Raw genomic sequence first — 21,067 nt, forward strand, 5'->3', positions numbered from 1 at the left:
ATTTCCCACTTGACATGACACTGTGCGAATGCAACCCGAACAGTTTTACTGTGGGCACAAATTCTATTGAGCCAGTCTCAGTGCTGCCAACTCCCATGATTTTGTCATGCATCTCATGATAATTGTTTTCCTTAAAGCCCCAGCTCCTGGAGTCCAGTGGAGATGTGATGATTTCAGCCTTCATGCCTAAAGAAAAAGTAAGTTTCTAGCCCTAATGGCTGTGGAGAAAGCTTCAAAATGTGACCCCACTGCACCCTAAGGGCTCAAAAAGCCGAAGGCAAATAAAGAACATCAACTCTATTATTTTTATGTAATCTCGTGATTTTAAAGCCAATCTAATGATTTCTGGTGAGCCTGACTCATGAGTTTTGAACATTTGGGGCTGGCAGTACTGCAGTCTATTGAACTGATTCTGGCATTATCAATCCTCAGACATGGAGCCCTATCCTGTGCAGTGCTGAGTGCCCTGGCCTCCCACTGGCTACAGTGGGAGCTGAGGTTGCACCACAATTCCTGCGTTCAGGTCCTGATCCAGCAGAGCCCCCTTTCCCTGGGGAAGGCAGTTCAGCCACCACATGCCAAAGAGTTTTTCACTCCACAAGAGTTGAGTGCCCAACAACAGAGAGAGAACTAGAGTGAAGGGCGTACATGGAAGATGGCTGTTCCACTGACAGGCGAGGGGAAACGCCAATTGACTATTTCCCTCTTTTATGCTTTAACAAGACTTTCTTGCCATGTGAATTTTCAGAGCTGCCATGCTAAATGCATCAGGGCTCAGCTTACTTGTACTACTGAAAAATAATTGTGCTTCTGAAATCCTAAATACCCTACTGCAGAACAGCTCTCCTGTCCTGAGTGTTTTCAAGCACAACTCAGCCTGGTTGCTGAGGCAATTAGGCATTAAAACAGGCATTAATTTATTAGCCAGGTGCATGGACTTCTCAAAGGAAGTACAAAAGCTTCAGAGAGATGACAGACACTTCCTGAGTTTGGATACATTAGCTCATATATAATGAGGCTGCTCTTAGACTCCGTCCTCTTCGGTACGTGCTCTCCCTCCTCTGCGTTTGTCATGGCAGGTGAAATAGTTTATGCTGATTTAAACATTTTGGGAGCCTCTTCCAACCCATTGCATCCACCTCGGCACCTCAGTAAGTCTTTAATTTCTTAGTTTTGTACTAGTATGAGCTCTCTTTTTGATTACAAAAATGCAGTCCTAATGTACTACTTTATTATTTGAATTGTAGCACAGCTAGAGATCAGAAAGAAGATCTTTAGAACCAAGGAGCAGCTCAATATGCTATGTTCATAGAATGGGACTTCTGAGAATGTGAAATCCCCTACAGTTGTCAGAACTGGATACGGAATTTCTTTAAAGCATTATTATAGTGTGAATTATGTCAGTATTAAAACAGCCACAACACTACAAGAGTAACCGCTGGCAGCCTATAGATAGATAGATAGACAGATATACAATTACAAGTGCAATACAATACATGATTGTATGCCAACTTACATACATATTTGGAGGATTGAAGTAAACTAGTGAATCTACAATTTACTATAGTGGGATAAGTCAGAGGGGTAAGGAGCAGGGCACTGGTCAAATCTTGGGAAGAGTGAACAGAGCAGAAGGAACCTGGGAGGCTCCAGGAACAAGGAGGATTTCATTGTCTCACTAGAGAGGATTAGAAGAAAAGAGGTGAGGAGTTATTTAGGTAACTGTGTCATGGAGCCTGTATCACTAATAGGAGCAGAGTGAAGAAAAGGATTTAGTAGCCTCTGGTTAAAGATCCAATGTTTATTTGAGGAGGTTAGGAATTGGGGCTGGAGAAAAAGGGAAATTTGGCTACCAGAGAAAATTACAGGCAACCAAGGGATTTTACACAGGATTCTGAAATGGGAACACGTTCCCACCCTCCCTTCTATCTCTGAGTGCAGAAGAGGAGTAGACATGTCTCCTACCAAATGAATTTTCAAAAGTTGTAACTTAAAGGAGACTCTCACGGAGGAACACAGTAGCAAGGATGGGAAGAGAGAGGGAAAATGAATATCAGAATAATGAAGAAATGAGGAACCGAGCTAAATGTTAACTTAAGGCAGAGGTTCTCAAGCTTTCCATACTTGACTCCATGTTATTACAAGTTTTAGGGCACCCATCCATGTATCCAAAAAGAAAGGGAGTGTGGTCACGACCCCTTGAAACCTGTTTATGCCCCAGTGAGGCTAAGAATCCTTGACTTCAAAGGATGTAAAATGTAAGCATAAAAATTATGGAGCAATTTTTAAAGGATTTGCCAGAAAATTAGTATTATTTGAAATTTTAAAATCTTGATGCTCTTTTAGAACTGATAAAATAGTGTAGATGTTAAATATCTCTTTTCACCGTAGTACGGTGGAGTGATAACCCAATAAGACTGTGCCAATTAGCCTTTTAACAGGAGTAGTTTTAGTTTTAAGAAATGATTTCAAAGTGGCAGTGAACAAAATACAAATTAAAATTGATATTTGAGTTTTACCTGTTGGTTTGGCAAATGTAGGTCCATTACTTAACAGGAAAAGAGAGCAAATAAAGGATGACACACAGAAAGTTGTCGTGTTTAATGCCTTCTTTTGCTTCCGTGTTCACTAAGAAGATTAATTTGGAGCACATGCTTAAGACAATATTAACAATAAGGGGGAAAGTGTCTTGGGCCAGAATATGGAAGGAACAGGTTAAAGAATGTTTAGATAAGATAGATGATGCGTTCAAGTCAGCAGGGCCTGATTAAATTCACAAAACAGTATTTAAGGAAATAGCCGAAGCAATATCAGAACCATTAACTGTCTTTGAGAACTCATGGACGATGGGTGAGGAGCCAGGGGACTGGAGAAAGCAAAACCCAGTACTCTTATTCAAAAAGAGGAAAAGGGAAGACCCAGGAAATTACAGACCAGTCAATCTAACTTCGATACCTGGAAAGATACTGGAACGAATTATCAAACAATCAGTTTGTTCAGATCTAGAGAATAAAAAGGTGGTAAGTAGTAGCCAACACAGATATGTCAAGTACAAATCATAACAAAACAGTCTAACTTCCTTCTTTGACAAGGTAACTGGCCTAGTGGCTGGAGGGAAGCAGTAGACATGATGTATCTGGATTTTAGCAAGGCTTTTGACACAGTCCTCCATGACAGTTGCATAAGCAAACAAGAAAAATGTGGCCTAGATGAATTTACTATAAGATGAGTGTACAACTGGTTCAAAGACCATACTCAGAGAATAGTTAACAATGCTTCACTGTCAAACTGAGAGATCGTATCAAGTGGAGTTCCACGGGTGGCTTTCCTGTGTCCAATATTAGTCAATATTTTCATTAACAACGTAGATGACGGAGTGGAGACTACACTAGTAAAATTTGTGAATGACAGTTTCCAGCTAGGAATGGTGCCAGCATTTTAAAGGCCAGGATTAGAATTCAAAACAACCTTGATAAATAGAGAATTGGTCTGAAATCAACAATATGAATTTCAATAAAGACACGTGCAAAGTACTAAACGTAGGAAGGAAAAATCAAATGCGTATCCCCAAAATGGCGAATAGCTGGCTAGGCACTGACTTTCTGACTTTCTGAACTTTTTGTTTTGTGTTTTTGCCTTGCATATTCCTTTCCATATGGCAATTGAATTAATACAATAACAATTATAAATATCTACTTCCGAGCTTAATGTTTTCTTCAAATAGTTGGTGTTAAAGACAAAGAGAACCCTGGAGTCTGATACTGATAATGCAATGCTTTTGGGCACACAAGTTCAGAAGACACTCTGTTACCAGTATAGGAGTTGTTCCCACAGAGGATTTTAGAAGTTATGATGACACAGTGTTTCAGACATAGCGTTACTATGACAGAGGGCTTTCAGCAAAGGATTCACAGGACATGCCTCTTACATGAAGAAACTGACACATTCAACTGTCACACAATTCTCACTTGTGTAATGTTTTTCTACCATAATATTGGAGAGGTACCTACACCTAATGCAGGGCCGCCTTTGCCTTACCTGTCCTGATAGCTTGACAGGCTCTCTATGTTGGGTCACAATCCAATTTCTTCCCTTACAGAAGGGTGGGGGAGGTCTCCAAGGGGATGCCGACAATAGCACTGGGCTGTGGGATGGCATCCTGAAACAGCTGTATGGTGTGTGACGCAGTAGGAAATTGTGAGTATTGCTGAGGAAGAAGGGGGCTATTTGGCGATCAGGGTAGGGGGCATCTCTTCCCCTGTCATTGCTCCACATGTACGAAGCTCAGGCTGGCTGCTTTATTTTTAAACTGCATTTAAAAATTCAGCCACTTGAGAAAGTACAATTAGAAGTTAATGTGGATATAAAGACAATGAGACATAGACACCGTTATATGGTTAAATGTGGAGGCTGTGACTTAAATTATTACCTAACTAGGGTAACTACCCAGAAAGGTTGTCCCAGTGCGGAGCTCAGTTGGCACGAATGGCCGTGGTGTACCTCAGACCAGAGGGTAAATGTGACAGTCATGCCCCTTCTCCACCCTCACCCTTACTGTAAGCCAGAGTCCCACCCCTTCCTCCATGCTAGAGACAGGAGAGACAAGATGAGGTGAGCCACAAGCTGCATGAAACACAGGGTATGTCTGCGGTTCGAGCTGGGGGTGAGATACCCAGCTTGAGGAGACAAACCCTGCGCTAGTTCTGACCGAGCTAGTGTGCTAAAACTAGAGGGTATTTTAAAAGAGAGTGTGTCCATCTTGAGCAGCAGGATGGACTCACCACCCCGAGTACATCAGTACAAACCCAGCCGAGACTACAGGCACCTTCTCGGAGTGGCTAACACCTCCCCTGCCAGCCACGCTGCTGCAGTTACCTTCTATTTTTAGGGCACTCGCTCAGTCAGAGTTAGCAGCAGAGATATGTCTCCTCGAGCTGGGAATTGCTCCCCCAGCTCAAAGCGCAGGCAAAACCCCTCACCAGGCAATACTGTGCTCAGGACCATGGCCCAGGCAGCCATTGGGTTATGGGAACATCAGAACAATCCCTTTCTAATCTACAACCACATGGGAACCTGTCAAAGTTGGAACAATTACAATCTAATCCCAGACCAGCTCGATGCTGAATGGAAAGTGGGAAAAACCCACACAGCAGTTTGCCAATTCTGCCATATGGCAAATATCCTTTCCAGCCTCCAAACTGGTGATCAGCTGAACCCCTGGCATCACCAGCAATCCACCAGCTATATTAAAGGTGCAACAGGGATCACACAATAGTTACCCCACATCGGTAACTCGAAGCGCAGTCAGGTAGTTTAGACACTGGTTTTCTAGCAACAAAGGGCAGGTCTGTGTTCTATGCAACATGCGTCTGGCAGGACTTAGCTAACCGGAGTCCTTTATCACTCCTGGAGCTGGATGCTGAATTTCTTTAATGCCCTGTGGGGCACTTTACGTCAGTGTAAATACAAACTGTCTCAGACAATGTCATAGTCAGTGACAGGCTCTACATACAAATGCAAGGGCCAGGCTGTTATATTTTGATGACCCTCTTTTCTTTCAAATTCCTCAAGCCCTATCTCTGCTGTGATGCCTACAAAAAAAATCAGGCAACCAATGATGCCTAAGTTGAGTGATAGTTTGGGGTAAACGATTTAACTTTACCAAAGGAGGAAACAAATTTTGCATTACTTTATTTATTTGTTTGTTTATTTAGATTTAAAATAACAAAGATTCTTACCCAAGGCTCCAGGTATCCTAACATAATTATACAATTAAATTCACCATCAAATTGTGCACACAGCTAATCTCTGTAATGTCTGATCTTATTACTGTTACCCTCAGGCTCTCTCCCATTGTGTCCTGTACTCAGTGAGAGCATCCCCGGCATGAGAAGATTATGACACAGTCTCTTAGGGCAGGTCTGTGCTTTAAAAGGCTGCAGTGGTGCAACTGCTACATAGCCACTGTAGCGCTTCAGTGCAGATGCTGCCTATGCTGACGAGAGGGCTTCTCCCATTGGTGTACGTGCTCCACCTCCCCGAGAGGCAGTAGCTATGTCAGTGGCAGAAAGCCCTGCCAGCAACACAGCACTGTCTGTACCAGGGGTTAGGCTGGTGTAACTGCATCACTTGGGGTGTGGATTATTCACACCACTGAGTGACATAGTTATACCGACCCAATTTCCTAATGTAGATCTGGCCTTAGTAAGAGTTCAGGTGACTGCTCCAGACTGGAACCTTTGGGTGCGACCACAATAAAATAGATCATATATTTCATAAACCTGTTCGGAGGATGCAAATGAGCTATTGCAGTTACGATATATACTATAGTAGGGCAAGTCAAATGGTGAGGGCCAGTAAATGTGGTGAGTCTTGAGAGGAATGACTGGGCAGAAGGGATCTGGCAGGACTTTGTTGTTTTATTAGGAGAGGTGGGGGTGTCTCACAGTCCAAGAGGGAATGATGGGATTTGAAAATCGTTGGGGAGCCAATTCAGTGCAAAGGGTTGTGAAGTCCGTGCCACTCGATGGGCAAAGTGTAGAGAGGGACAGGCCTACTAGTGTCTGTGCAGACAAGAATAAAGTCCCGTATCTGAGGAATACAGGAAATGGGGCTGGAGAAAAGGAGGAAATGCGGGAAGCCTGGTCCAGGGAGAATGATGAAGGCACAAAGGGATATCGTCTCCTGGGCTCTGAAATGGACAGGATGCCAGGGGCATTGCCAAGGCTAGGGATGAGGTGTTCACATTTCCTGAGCACAGAGAGACGCTATAAGACTCGGTATTTGTGGATCAGTCAAAGTCTGGGAAGTTGTGACTTAGAACAGACAGGAGGGAACCCGTGGCAAGTATGAGAGGAGATTGGGGGTGAGCAGTGAATATGCATCAGTATTTCTAAAATAACAAGGAAACAAGAAATCATGAATTAAATTTTAACAAAGGATGGCCACTTTTTTTGGTAAAGAAGTCCCTTGAAAATGGCTGGTTGTATTTGAAATGTAACTATACAAGTTATTTTACAAAACTGATATCTTTAGAGTGTAACTTCTATAGCAGTGGTCTCCAAACTTTTTTGATCGTGCACCCCTATCAGTAAAAAAATGTTGAGCACACACCCCCTGCCGTGCCGAAGGAAAAAAAAAAAGCCGCTTGGACTCCCACCCGAACTGCCGAAGCAAAAAAAAAAAAAAAAAGCGCTCCTCCTGCCACACACCCCAAATGATCCTCTTGTGCACCCCACGGGGTGTGCACACCGCACTTTGGAGACCACTGTTCTATAGGTATAATGACATTGCTGAGATAAGGGAAGAAATTTTGGATGATTATGTTGTCAGCCTCTATTTTTATTCTATTAACATTGCAGTTGCTAAACAAATATTAATATCCCAACTATGATGTCACATAGGGCATATGGAACACGTTAATGTTGTACTGTAATTGGCCAAGCTGGCAAGGCCTTACACTCAGCTGGGTGGCATTTCTCTGACTGTCTCTTTGTAACATGATAACTGTAGAGTGCCACTGTCACGCTGCCTGGTAAGGGACACAGCTCAGCCCAGCCTGCCAAACTACAGGGCAACTACCCCAGCCTGGTGGTACAGTCTATATTTAGATTTAACCAATCCAGTGACAAGTGTGTGCTTCCAAATTACTATACTGGTGATCATGAAGCCACAGACAGTCCCTTTAGGCTCTCCAGCCCCTGTTTACCACCCAGGCAAACTAGACTTTATAATAAAAGATTATTAAAACAACAAAAACACATATATTGGGGTTTCCAATCCCAAAGGATCAGTCACTTACCCCAGGTAAGAGGATGCTCAAGATGTTACCAAAATCCAATGCCGGTAGCCAATCCTTAGTAAACTAACTAAAGATTTATTAATAAAAAAAAGAAAAGAAGAGAGTTGGTAAAAGTTAAAGCAGATAAGATACATTACTGTTGCATTAGAATATGAGTCCAGTTGTTGACAGAGGTATAACGTTAGCTAACCCTGTGTCAGTCTCTTAGAGGCCTTTCATGAATCTTTCAGGGCGTCCCCCTGGGGATCTCAGTCCAATAGCTGAAGCTCCCCCTGTGCCAGAGCTCAGCAGATCAGAGATCGCAGGGCCATGCCCAAGGTCCAGTATTTATCGCTCTCGGGCAGGCTGACAGGCCTTTTCACAGAAACGGTCCCAGCAGGGGCTTTCCTCTGATGACGAATAGGCAACGCAGACAGTTTGTGAACCACCATTGTTAAACCAACGCCCCTTGCTTTGAAGTTAACCCCGGTCATGAGGGGAGAATGGGGGACCTGGAATGGGGAGAAGGGAGGAATGAGGGGAACACAGAACTGCTGACATGGGGGGAAATGGGGGACCCTGGTGTGGAAGGGGGACAGCATGGGGGAAAGAAAAGACGACACTTATGGGAGATGGAGGGCACAGATCTCCTGGCAGGGGGAGATTGAGGGAGTTGCAGGGAATCCCTGCAGTACAGGGAGGTGAAGGGGCTCACCCAGGGAGCTTTTGGGGGGAATGGAGGGAGCCCCTGGCATGTGCAATGAGCTCGGCCAACAGATGCTACAAAGTGTGCGAGCCTCTGGTTATATTAAACTGTTCTAGATCACTAGGCAAATGTGTAACTAGTTGGTATTGATCCAGTGACTCTGACTTCCTTGATATTGTTGCCGTTTAGCCAAGCGTTGGGAGACTTTGGGTCTGGCAGGTCAGTTTCCCATTGGAGGTGAAATTAGTGATCCGGTCTCAAGCTATTTTCTTAGTGGAGCTTGTTTATATACAAATCACCTGGCTGTCCTTGAACAGAGGTGTAACAGACTGAACACGGGTAACTCCTTTCTGCAGAAAGAGGGGAAGGACTTAGAGGTCTGCAAGGCTGGATGGGCTCAGCGAGCTGCTCTGGGCGTTGTGACCTGCTGCACAGGAGCTCAGCACCACTCAGGCTTGCCCCCCCCACCTTGATCATGATGACAGGGGGTGACCAGGCAGTGGCACTAAGAGCCCGTGCGCCGGGTCACAATGCCACTCACACAAGTTTGGCCCAGCTGCCCCCCGTCAGGGAAGCCAGGCCAAACCTGAGCAGCACTGTGACCCCCGGAAGTCACAACACCCAGAGTGGGGAGCCGAGCCCAGCCAGCCCCAGGACAGAAGCCGCGGACGCTGCTGCTCTGGTAGGTACGGTTTGCTGTTTAGTACTTGTTACACAAATGTGTATATTATGTGTTGTGGGTAAGAGATGTAGTAAGGCAGGTGTTTATTGAACTAATGCTATTTACGGTGTCATGACAGGCCATCGGGATTTACAAATGTGTCCTGACCCCAGAAAGGTTAAGAACCACTGTCTTGGGGGGGCTGACACACAGACTCGCCCTATAACATGGTCAAATGCCCAGCATTGTAAGTGGGATAGAACTGTGTTGTTAAATAACTGACAGTGGGATTTGTTAGTATTTTGCAGGATTTTGCTCTGTTTCGGCACAGGGCTGCCCTCAAAGTGACATCACCCTTAACTGACAAGTTTAAAACTATTCCTGGTATTATGTGAGGAGGAACACAAATGCCCATTGGCGGGTGCTGCACGGGCTCCACAGGGCAGCAGGTGGCCATTATTATTTCTTGCACTACGTGCAGAGGATATTTCACTAACCCCCGACTCTTCCAGATCACACTCAGTGTCCCCGCTGGCATCGACTCGCTGCAAGGCTTGGAGCAGCTGGGATCCTCATCCTGCTGGGAGCGGTGATAGCCATGGGCGTTTGGGGTAAGCAGTTTCAAATTAATTTGTGCAAAATGCAGCACCCTGAAATTTCCTCTCCCCCCCATACTTCTGATTCCAACGTTCTTGTGAATAATGTCCTGGACCACTTCGTTATCACCACAAAGAGAACAATATCACAAGGTTGAGCCCCCTGTGATCCAGCTCTCACAACGTCACTGTTCAGTGTGCACAGGGAAAAGTGGAAGACACCTTATAATGTGTAATAAAGGCAATTTTCTCTCTCTGTCGTGTTCTCACTCTCTGGCCCAGTTCTGAATTTGATAGCGACAGTAGGTAATGATTTGTTGTTGCACACACCCTCATTCCCAGTTTGCTGAGCCCTACGGAGTAGTCGCCACTCATGCTTATGCTGTTCTGAAGTTTTTCAGACCAAAGGATCTCTGAATTCACTGGAGAACAAGGGTACCAGGGAGACACTCATCCATCAATCCAACTGCAGCACTGGCCTAAAAGATTTCCAGTTCCACTTGAAACAATTTGTGTGTGAATCATCTCACAACAACTCAGCAGGTAACCTGAGCTCCTTCTCTCTCAGCAGCTTCCTACATTGCAGTGACATCTAGTGGTCACTTAGGGTAAGTAACTCAGTGCAGGACACAACCCACTTCAATAAGTGCAATAAATATCCTGTTGCTTTACAAACTACGTATAGGGTAGCTGGCAGCGACTCCTATTTAGTTTCCCTAGCGCTTGCATTGTAAAAGTATTGTGTGGTATCTTTGGGAAGCACTCAAACGTCCATTGTTTGCAACATGCCTTTGAAATAGGGGGTGAGGGGAGCCCTCAGGCTGGAGAAACGTGTTTTCTTTGGCCCATGAAATTTCATCCAGGTTTTGCTGAGATGGGAACTTTGGAAGAGTCGCCACTTCCCACCTTGCTTGTGATGCTCAGGAAAACTGACAGATAACAGCATGAAAAGTCAAAAGTGCTGGGCTCACCCTGCCACAGCAGCACACCCTGCACTGGGAGCTACCACAGCAGATGGAGATGGAGGGGAGGAGGGGGTGACAGCTGGGCCAGGCTCCCCCTCCTCATCCAGCACATGGGCCCAGGAACTCTCACCCCCAGGAACACCACATGGGGCAGAAGCTCCTCCTGGGGAGGGAGAGGGAGCTGGCTCTGCTCCCATTGGCCGCCCAGGCCCATTCCCTGCCTCCTCCCCTGAGGATAACAGACTTTCCCTGTTACCAGCTAGCACTGAGCGGTAGCAGTGTGGTGTGGTGTTAAGATCCAGGGTGCAAGCCCTGCTGCTGATTCAGGATGGGGAAGTTGTTCCAGTTGCATGTAATAGAATTGTTGAATATGGTTTTAAAAAACTAGGACATTAAACACAATTCTGCATTAAGAGAACAGGACGGTTACAAAGCCAAGCTCCCAAAAGTTATGAAATGCCAGATTTACAATTATTTGCACAATTACAATTAATTCAGCCCCCATTTGTGTGTGCCTGATGATACGCTCTTTATTGCATGACTACCTACTATTTTTTCCTCGCTGCTGCTGCCTCATTCACTGCACAGCCCTATTTGGTTCCCATGTACATTATGGCTCCCCAAGCATCCAGTGCACAGGATGAACCCAAGGTCAGGCTGAATTACAGTTGCAAGGGCAAGCCATGAATGTGGCATTTCCAGCTCTGATTTTGCAACCTAAATAAAGTTCTTTTAACTCTTGTATATGTAGTATTATCTACCCACCTGGCATGCAGCCACCTCTAAGGGGAAACGTAATGGCTGTTAACCAGTGCACAGGAACAATACAGTAGCTGAGGGGAGGAAGTGAAGGAGGATTCCAGTTGAGCCTGACCTGCGTTAGCCGGTGCTATTTCAGGACTGATGTACTCACAGCTTCACCAATACCCCTCCCTCCTGGCCTGCAGCACCTGCTGCTAATTGAATATTAGACCCATCCTCAAACAAAGCCAAGGGCATAGCTCCACTGGAAATGATGAGCCTGAAGGCCTGTGCATGAGCGTGATGCAGTTCAGAACCTTCAGCTCCATTAAACGTTTCCATTTTCCCCTCCAGAGGGAGCAGGGTGCAAGCTCTGCCCCCCAAACTGGCTGCTGCGCAGGGACAAGTGCTACTGGGTGTCTAAAGAAAAAAAGCCCTGGGACAAGAGCCGCGATGACTGTTCAAGGAGGAGCTCTCGGCTGCTGGTGATCCGGGACCAGGATGAGATGGTAAATAAAACTTGTTGTGGGGATACGGGCATCACTAGTAACAATTAATCCACAAAACCAATGTGGTGTGTGTCTGTCAGGGCTGCTCTATATCAAGGGTGGCCAAAATTACTGACCCTGTGAGCCGCACACAACAATCTTCGGAAGTTCAAGAGCCAGGATGCTCCTGCAGGGCCTCAGGCTTCATCCCTGTGAGGGGGGTCTCAGGGCTTCAGTCTCGCAGGAGGCACCTGACAAGGCTCAGGACTTCAGCCCTGCTCCTGCTGATGCCCTGAGCCCCAGGAGGTGTGCCCTGCAGGGCTAAAGCCCTGAGTCCTCCTCCCCCCGCTGGGCAGGAAGCTAGAGGTGATGCATGAGGGGGCATATCCCCCCCCCAACAATGTTCCCAGAGCTTGCTGACCCCACTCGGTCACATGGTGCTGCTGGGCCCTTTCCCTGTACTGGGAGCTGCAGCTGTGGGAAGAGGCAGCAGCAAACAGCTGGGAGCTGCCTCTCCCCAAAGCAGTGGCTCCTCACTCAGTGTTTTCCACAGGAATTGAAATTAGGGAGTGTTTGAATTCAGGGGTGGGAGGTCAGGGCCGATGAGGGGTGAGACCGTGAGGGTGAAGGTGGGTTGTATGGCACCATAGTAAAAACTGAAAAATGTTTCATGACCATTTTATTAGATTTAACTCATGTTTTAAAATCATCACACAAATTAAAGTTGGCTACTCAAGCCTTCTATGAAGCACTACATCTACATCCTTCTTGAATGCAGTGCGTTCATCTTTGGTGGCTTCTCGTGTGTCCAGTACTTCCATTCCTTCAATTGATATGCTCATTAGTTCATTCACATGATCAGGCAGAAGGCGACATCTTTCGGAACACAAAATTCTAGTCAATGAGGAAAAAGAACGCTCAACTGTAGCTGTTGGGAGTAGCCAGAGAGAAATTCTTACATCTTTCATCCCGGGAAACATAGCACAAAGATCGGGTTGAGCCACTGCTGGTGATAAAAAGAAAGTTGAAGTCAAATCTTCATTCATCGTATGTTATTCCACTCTGTGTTCAAATTCTCTATTCTGTCCTGAGCACATGGCAGCCCCATTGCTGGTAGTGCCTCACTCCACTCAACTGTCGGTGTTTTATAGGACAGGGATCTGTAAAAGCTACGTAGAGGTTGAGTAGAATCTAGAAGTCATTGTTGTAGATCTTTAAGAATCAAGTCTGTGTACTTTTTCATTTGTTTTAACAAACACTTCTTGTCCTCTTCACTTAAGGATTCGATATAAATGCCTTCCTTAGTCAACTTCTGGACTGAAGTCTTTGCTTTTTCCAGTACTTTTTCAATTAATCTCTCTCTGATTGATCCAAATGTAGCTTCTATTGCTGGACAAAGATCTACCACTGTTGTAGCAGATGCCTGGATGGCCTTGTTTAATGACCCAAGTGGTTTCAACAGTAGACTTACAAGAGAGAGAATGGCAATAGTCTTCTCTGAACGTCGTAGCAAAAGTAATCCACCAGCCTCACTACTTAGATCCATCCCATCTTGGTAGATACTTTCCAAAGACAGTAACAACGGCCGGAGTAATTTTAAGACAACAGCCAAGGATCGCTCATGAGAAAGCCAGGGGGTTTTCCCAGGTTGGACTAATTTGAACTTCAGTCCCAGTGTATTGTCTATATTTTCCAAGATATTCAGTCTTTTTGGACTCTTGCTGAAAAAAGAATATAATGAAGACATTAAATGTATAGCTTTTTTAATGTATTTTTAAGTGTCTGCAGTTCGTACTAGTGCTAGTTGCAGTAGATAGCCTCTGCAATGTGTATAGGAGAGATTAGGGTTACACTATTCTCTGAGCAAAGCTTATACTCCACCATGTCTTCCAGAGAAGTTTGCAGCTCCATCAAATGCACAAGTAGCCATCTGTTTGGGGGGGTCCAATTAGGGTGACCAGATGTCCCGATTTTATAGGGACAGTCCCAATTACTGGGTCTTTTTCTTATACAGGTTCCTATTACCCCCCACCACCGTCGTGATTTTTCACACTTGCTGTCTGGTCACCCTAGGTCCAATTAACAAGCATTTCACTCTTCTAAGATGTGGGCTGTCACTTAGACCTGATTGTCAGTGATTTCAGCTGCAGTGGTCACTTAACAGAACAAAAGACTCTCTATGGACCCTAATCAGCTCTGTCTTTAAACAGTGGAGAGGGGCAGGTCAAATAGTACTTGTGACTCAGGCAGACCAACAAGCAAAACACCTGTCTCTTGATGCCCTCAATCAGCACAGGCTAGGTACAGTTCTACTGCCCTTTACTCATACAATAAGAACATTTCATTCCCTTCCCCACCCCCACCATTCAAGTGATTTGTAACCCAACCCCAGCCAAAATCTATCACTCGGGCAGCACAGCTCTGTTTGCTGGATCCCTAGGTAAATTAGGTGTGAAAGTAAATACAATCCGGTCCTGAAGCCTTTCCTCCCAGCCCCGGCTCATCACTAGCTGGCAGGGAGAGCTCATTGAGACTTTGCTTACAAATCATCATCTGAAATTATTAGCTTGGCCAACATCACCGGCATGAATGCACCGACACTGTCATAAAAAACAGCAGCTGTATAAGGAAGCTAGTCTATGTTCATAATTTTCAAATCTATTCTACTTTTTCAGATACACGTATTTTATCATACACGGTCTGTGCTTTTAAAGTGTGTATTAATGTTTCAATTTCAATTCAAATTTCCAAACAGTCACTAAATTGGCAACACCGCATGTAACTAATTCACAAAACTGGGGAGGGAGGTTCAGGGGCGGGTAGGGAAATCCCTGTCCTCACTGCAGCTCCCAGCGGTCTGGTGTTGCCCCCCCATGGAGCTAACACCTGGGAGCTGCAGGGTGGGGGCGCTGAGGTGCCTGTGGGGGTTTGACTCAAGCTGTTGGGAGAGGGAACCTTTCAGTTGTGCCCCCCCCACACTCTCAGCAGGCTCCAGTCGCCTGTAGCAGAAGCCCCTAGATCCACCACCCTGCTGCAGGGCAGAAGCCCTGAGCTCCCCCCCAGTCTGGTAGGCAGAGAATGGGGGATACATGAGGGACTCCGCAAGCCACAATTTAACTGTAAAAAGATGCACGTGGCTCGTGAGCCACAGTTTAACCACCCCTGCTCTACACAGACCCACACGCTAAAAAGCAAGGAAATGAAAAGTTCAGGCCAGCAACAGCACATAACCTGTACCCAGTCCCCCAGCGGTGACACCTCACCGACAGCATGATCCCCCCACACCACACAGACTGTACCAAGGCCTTAATTCTGCCCCAGTCAGGACAGAAACTAAACAACTGGCCCATGGTCACAGGAGTCTGGGGACTTGAACCCAGTTCCCAGAGTCTCTACTAGCACCGTACCCCCTAGATCCTTCTTCCCCCATCACTTCATTCTTCCATGTCATTTACAGACTTTCATTCAAAATACTACCAAAGATGCTCAGCAGATCTGGCTTGGACTCACTGTTACATCCTCCGCGAGGAATTGGACTTGGGTGGACGGCTCCGTGTTCAATCAAACACTGTGAGTGTTTTTATCCTCTGAGTATGTAAGATTTTGAGCAGGGGCCACAAGGCTGTTGCTTTCCAGCATTGGTGTAGGCAGAGGCCATGTGTGGGCGCAAGGGTTGTTAAGTGCTAGGTACAGTCCTCTGCACAGAGAGAAGAGTCCTGAGCCTCATTCGATGGCTTCCACAGCAGTTGGGCTAATCCTGAGGGCTGGGTTTTGAAATGTGTTTTCCAGAAATAGACCAAGGCCAACGAGCTGTTACTACAGGATCATGTGTTTTATGAACGAGGGCTCTGTAGGAACAATTCAGTGGTTAAGGAAGAAATTCGAGTGGTGTCAGAATGAGACAAAGCTGCTAAAAATCTTGTTAAAAAATTCTAAACAGTGATTCTTTATTTATTGTGTTTCCCAGGTTCAAGGTAGTGGATCCTGCTGAAAAGAACAGCTGTGGGGTGATAAAAGCAGATAGGGTTCATTTTGAAACCTGCAGTGCCGTATCTACATGGATTTGTGAAAAAGATCCTCTCCAGATATAGACAGTGACATTACCTGTATTTTCGATATGTGAACGAGAAATCTTCTTTAGTTTCAGTCTGTCCCATAAATGATGAATGTTGAAGGGGAGCTTCAAAGGGAAAACTTGAGCTTGTGCCCTTCCACCTCCCCCCTGCTTTTATAAGGTGGATAAAGACAGCCTGAAAGGCTTTTCTTGCATTTGAAATTCAGGTCCTGTCTGGGCTGGAAGATTATAGTGAAGGGAGAACTAGTGAAATGGCATCACAAGTAGAGCTGGGGGTAAATATTTTATGTGTCAAAAAAATGCAGGTTTGGGTGAAACAAGACTATTCACCAATTGGTGTTGAATTCACTGAATAGTTTCAGGCAAAATAAAATAATAATTAAAAAAAAATCCAGGCTAGGGTCACAAGAGGACTGGAGGAGGAGACAGCAGCTAACTCCATCCAATAGCCAAGTGGTTCATGCACCAGATTTGAATTCCTTCTCTGGAACACTGCTAATAGATTAGCCATATATATCTAGACGTGACTAACCTATTTTAGGACAGTTTTGTGTCAGCAACAGAATCCATTCCCAGGAAAGAGCTCAACATACGTAATAAGCGGATATGAGTAAGACAAATATATTGCAGAGCAAAGTTACGCAGTTCAGACAACTTCAAAAAATCTAAAAAGCTGCAGAGAGGGCACCTAACTCAAGCAGCAACAATCTACCCTCTGGAATTTGCAATAATTAGCATTTGTTTAAAATTAGCAGCCTGGACATTCCAACACTGCAGTGCATTTATAAAAGACATGTAAGAAAATATTCTACATTAAAAAGTTCCTTAAAGAAATCTATCCCTGAAGTGCAGCCCGCAGATGTGAAAACTGGCAGTCAGTGACCAGGGGCAGCACAAAAGTTTAGGCAGAGAGGGGAAAGAGGAACCTCCTGAAAACGAAAAAAAGAAAAAAAAAGGCATGTCAAGGTGTCTCTAGGGCCACATTTTCACAAAAGGAGGCGCCCAGGCACAAATTCAGAGGCTGGGTTTGCATGAAGACACCCACACTCTGTATCTCACAGGGCAGCACAGCTGCATTGCTGGCGGTAGATAGTGGAGGTGGACAAAGCTTGAAAGCTCCAACAGCTTTTAGAACCCTTTGGCCTCCGGCCCTATGGCACCAGGGCCGGCTCTACAGTTTTTGCCACCCCAAGCAGCGGGCGGAATTGCCGCTGCCAGCAGGGAGGGGGCAGTCCATGTGCCCTTAGGGCGGCAGGCACGTTTCCGTGACGGCGGCAATTCGGCGGCAGCTTCTATGTTTAGCTGAAGCCGCCTCGGACAGCTAAAGATAGAAGCTGCTGCTGAATTGCCCCCGCCGCAGAAACGCGCCTGCCGCCCTAGCGGCACACGGACTGCCCCCTCCCTGCCGGCAGCAGCAATTCGGCGCGCTGCTGGGGGCAAAACAACAGGGACTGCCGCCCCTTGCAGATTGCCGCCCCAAGCACCAGCCTGGAATGCTGGTGCCTGGAGCCGGCCATGTGGCACCCAAGGGGTTGCAGGGAGACTGTCTGCAGAAAGCAAGGTGTTGCAGTTTGTGGCTACAGCAAGAAGCCATGACCCAGTCTGAAGGGTGCAAACCCCGGAACGGCAAGAAATCATTAAAGGTACCAGGGAGCAACTGGAGCCAATGGGATGAATTGAGCAAGGGGGGAAATTTCAGGCTGAGGAGGTGGACAGCAGTTGGTAAAGATTATAAAATCACATCTCTAAAAAATCCTTGCATATTTTTTAGATGCACAATCATCTTTAGCCTTAAATGCTTGGAACTTCAGACATGTTTTTTTAAATAAATCCTTCAAAAGACAGACCACCCTTATTTAAAATATACATTTTAATTCTTATAGTAAAAAAAACTTACTTCTAAAGTCTTCCTGTCCTTTCTGTCCATCCATTTCTCCCTTCACCACCACCACCACCCCCCCACCCATTGAAGGGAGCCCTTATTTAAACGGACAACAGCCCTTTGCTTCCAGATAGCTGGACAAAGAGTTTCCCTTTCTTTACTTCTGACTATCTGATGAACTCATTTTAAGCAAAATCAGTACCGTAGTAAGCTATCACATCCTTTGTTAAACCTAACATCTTTGGAAACATTTTTTAAAGTTGGCAAAATTTCATACACATGTGTATTGTTATGGAGATCACACACAGTAAATTAGCGTTCCCTTTTCCTAAAAGCAATGAACATTGTTATGAACACACTAAGCCTCTGTAACTGATTAATTAAAAATACTGTCTGTTTCAGTGAGTTAAATATGCAGTAATCTGGACTGATTACTTTATGAAGGCTTAAGAGTACATTTGAAATATAAAATCAGCTTAGAAATACTGATTAAGATAATGTAAAACAGAAGAGCTGCATCGTGTATACCATAGTATTTAATGACAGCTGACTCACCCTTACTACAAGGTTTTTGCAAATAAATGTCTGACAAACTTCAGGGCATATCAAAAACCTGTGACTGACATTTTTTATTCCCAAGTTTAGGGCTTTTAATTAGGTACCTTCTGCACATCCATTCTGCGTCAGGGAGAAGGTACAAGGGTCTCTGCAGGGACTGTGACTCTCCCCCACAGTGAGGTGGGCCAGGCGTGTTGTTGTTCTTTCTGCTTTGTCCCTCCGCCCCCACCGGGCTGCAGGCTCAGTCTGCCGTGGGGCATGGGGGCACCAGTTTAATACCGCAGAGGGCCCCATAAATCCTAAGGACGGCCCTGGGGGTGCCAAAAAGCAGTGCCCTGGCTCGGCAGGGAGGAGCCGCCTTCCGGAGGCACCGGAGAGCCAGAGCATCGGCTTGCGGGGGCAGCGAGCCCCAGGCATGGAGGAGCCGGCCCTGCAAAGGCGGCGGCACCGCTAGGGGGGAGCAGCTGCGCCCCTTGCCCCTGCTGCCCAGGCTGCAGCCTGGCGCCCTCCCCAGGGGCTCCTGCAGGCTGCAGCAGATGCATGCAGGCAGAGGCCCCTGTGTGCCCCCAAGCTCCCTCCTCGCTGTGCTCGGGGTTTGCGGCTCCCGGGCACGAGCCACTGCCGGGGCTCTGAGAGGGGCAGCAACGGCGGCAGCTCACACTCCCGGGAGCCACAAAGCCTGAGCGCCGTGAGGGAGGAGCTGGGGGATGCCCGAGGTTCTCTGCCCAAATGCATCCACTGCAGGAGCCCCCTGGGGATGGGGCACCTGGCCGCAGCCTGGGGAGGAGGGGCAAGGGATGCGTCTGCTCCCTGCTAGTGGCGCTGCGGCCTTTGCAGGGCTGCTGCCCCCCTGCGCCGCGCCGGCTCCTCCATGGCTGGGGCTCGTCGCCGCCGCAAGCCGATGCTCTGGCTCTCCGGTGCCTCCGGAAGGCGGCTTCTCCCTGCTGAGCTGCTGCAGCAACCCAAGCCCGGCAAAGCCAGTGAGTGGACTCAGGGCGGGGGCTGCCGGGGTGGGGTTGGGAGGGCTCATGGGGGGGGCCGTGCACCCTCCAGGGGAGTTCAGGGGGCAGGGAGGGGGGAACCTGGTCTGGGGAGCAGCCCCTGGGCAGGCTGGCCCCTGGGGTCTATAAAGGCTTGTTGGGATTTGCTCCTCAATGAATCGATGTGTAAAGGGGGGTCAGGGGGGCAAGGTGGAAGTTTCACCTGGAGCACAAAATATCCTTGCACCAGCCCTGCTCCCTCTCAATCTCCCTCTTTTTAACCTAAGAGGGCAAATGAAAAATAGTCGTTAGACTTGGGGAGCAGATGCTGGCCTGAGTTTGGTCAGCCATGTTACTGGGAACCTGCGGGGAGGGATGTCACCTTGAACCAAGTCTAGTTTGTTAAGTTTAGAAAGTGTTTTATCTTTATTGCTCTTGTAACCATCCCTGAATTTAACGCCTCATTCCTCGTACTCAGTGAAAATCTCTTTGTAAGTAAATAAATTTGTTTCAGTCTTTAATTACAACTAACCCAGTGTTGTGAATTGTTTGGGTAACTATCTAAGGTAGCAGACTGCATACAGATGCCCCCTGACTTAGGCAAGCTGTTCCAGAATGCCTTGCGTAACTCGGAAACGTAAACCCGACCGTTACGCAAAAAAACCCTCTTATTTCTAGTTTACGGAACTTTTTCCATAAGTGCGGATTTGTGTAACCCAGGGGGCGTCTGTATATTGATGACCTTAGAGGGGCAATGGACCAAGAATATCTGGACTGTCCAGAAGAGGGCTGGACAGTGCAGAAGACATGTTGTGGGAGGACGTCCAGGACCGGGAGCGTGTTGGGGTCACCCTGCAAGTAGTGACCAAGGCTGGTGGACCCAGTGCGGCGCGGGGGTTTGCTGACAGGCGGCTGGACCAGGGCTGTGGCCAGGCACAGCCACTCAGGATGTGACCTGCAGGCTGTTTGGCCCAGGTTGGGAGCTTCTGCACAGGACTGTGAGGCCCCCCAGGCTGCAGGGCAAGCGGTGACCCAGCCTCTCCCTGGCTGGGATCACACCCTGGAACGTTTGGTTCCCACACACTGGCTCACAGGGGGTTTTCCAGAGACAGAGACAGAACTTAGGACACTCAAAGGCTGAATTTAAACAGATTCACAACCTTCCTTTTGATTCAAACAGACAGGACCTGCTCTCAGTGCGGGTGGGACCCCCAACCCCATAGGGAGGGCCTGGAAGGCTCACTGGCTACTAGACTCCTCTGTGGAAGAGGGATGATTTCTGGTGTAAATGTTATACCAATAAAAACTAGCAGGACCTTATTAAGAGGGATAAGGCAAAGATGCCACATTTATTGTGAATACAATAGTAAAGCAAAAGACAAAAGCAAACAACGTTGTTTTACTACTTATTTCTATCACTACTTATTCCACACACACACACACATTCATTCACACAATCATTCATTCAGGTTCTGTATAGATGTTATAGTTACCAACCTAGATGTTGCTCATGCCAAGTTACTGGCCAGGTATCTTGGTCATGAGGATGGAGCTGAGTCTGTGTCAGATGCATCTGATGCTCCTGGAGGCTGGCAGCAGAACCACAGACTCAAAGTCCTTATTCTTTAGGGTCCA

The 21,067-nt window shown here is 46.8% G+C and overlaps 1 protein-coding gene across 1 annotated transcript; it reads left to right on the forward strand.

Moving 5' to 3' along the window:
* The first annotated feature begins 1,012 nt into the window (after window positions 1–1,012).
* Window positions 1,013–16,179, forward strand: LOC120392380 (killer cell lectin-like receptor subfamily B member 1B allele A). Its single transcript, XM_039517095.1, has 6 exons — window positions 1,013–1,151; window positions 9,660–9,758; window positions 10,137–10,286; window positions 11,804–11,958; window positions 15,395–15,507; window positions 15,905–16,179. The coding sequence occupies exons 1-6, from the start codon at window positions 1,013–1,015 to the stop codon at window positions 16,026–16,028; spliced, it is 780 nt and encodes a 259-aa protein (XP_039373029.1). The 3' UTR covers window positions 16,029–16,179.
* Window positions 16,180–21,067: the final 4,888 nt, after the last annotated feature.

This window comes from Mauremys reevesii, unplaced genomic scaffold (genome assembly GCF_016161935.1).
Source record: "Mauremys reevesii isolate NIE-2019 unplaced genomic scaffold, ASM1616193v1 Contig1, whole genome shotgun sequence".
NCBI lineage: Eukaryota > Metazoa > Chordata > Testudines > Geoemydidae > Mauremys > Mauremys reevesii.

Coding starts and splice junctions, on each gene's coding strand:
- LOC120392380 (XM_039517095.1), top strand. CDS start 1,013: ATGAGGCTGCTCTTAGACTCCGTCCTCTTCGGTACGTGCTCTCCCTCC. Junction 11,959..15,394: donor TCCGGGACCAGGATGAGATG/GTAAATAAAACT, acceptor TGTCATTTACAG/ACTTTCATTCAAAATACTAC. Junction 15,508..15,904: donor TCCGTGTTCAATCAAACACT/GTGAGTGTTTTT, acceptor TGTGTTTCCCAG/GTTCAAGGTAGTGGATCCTG.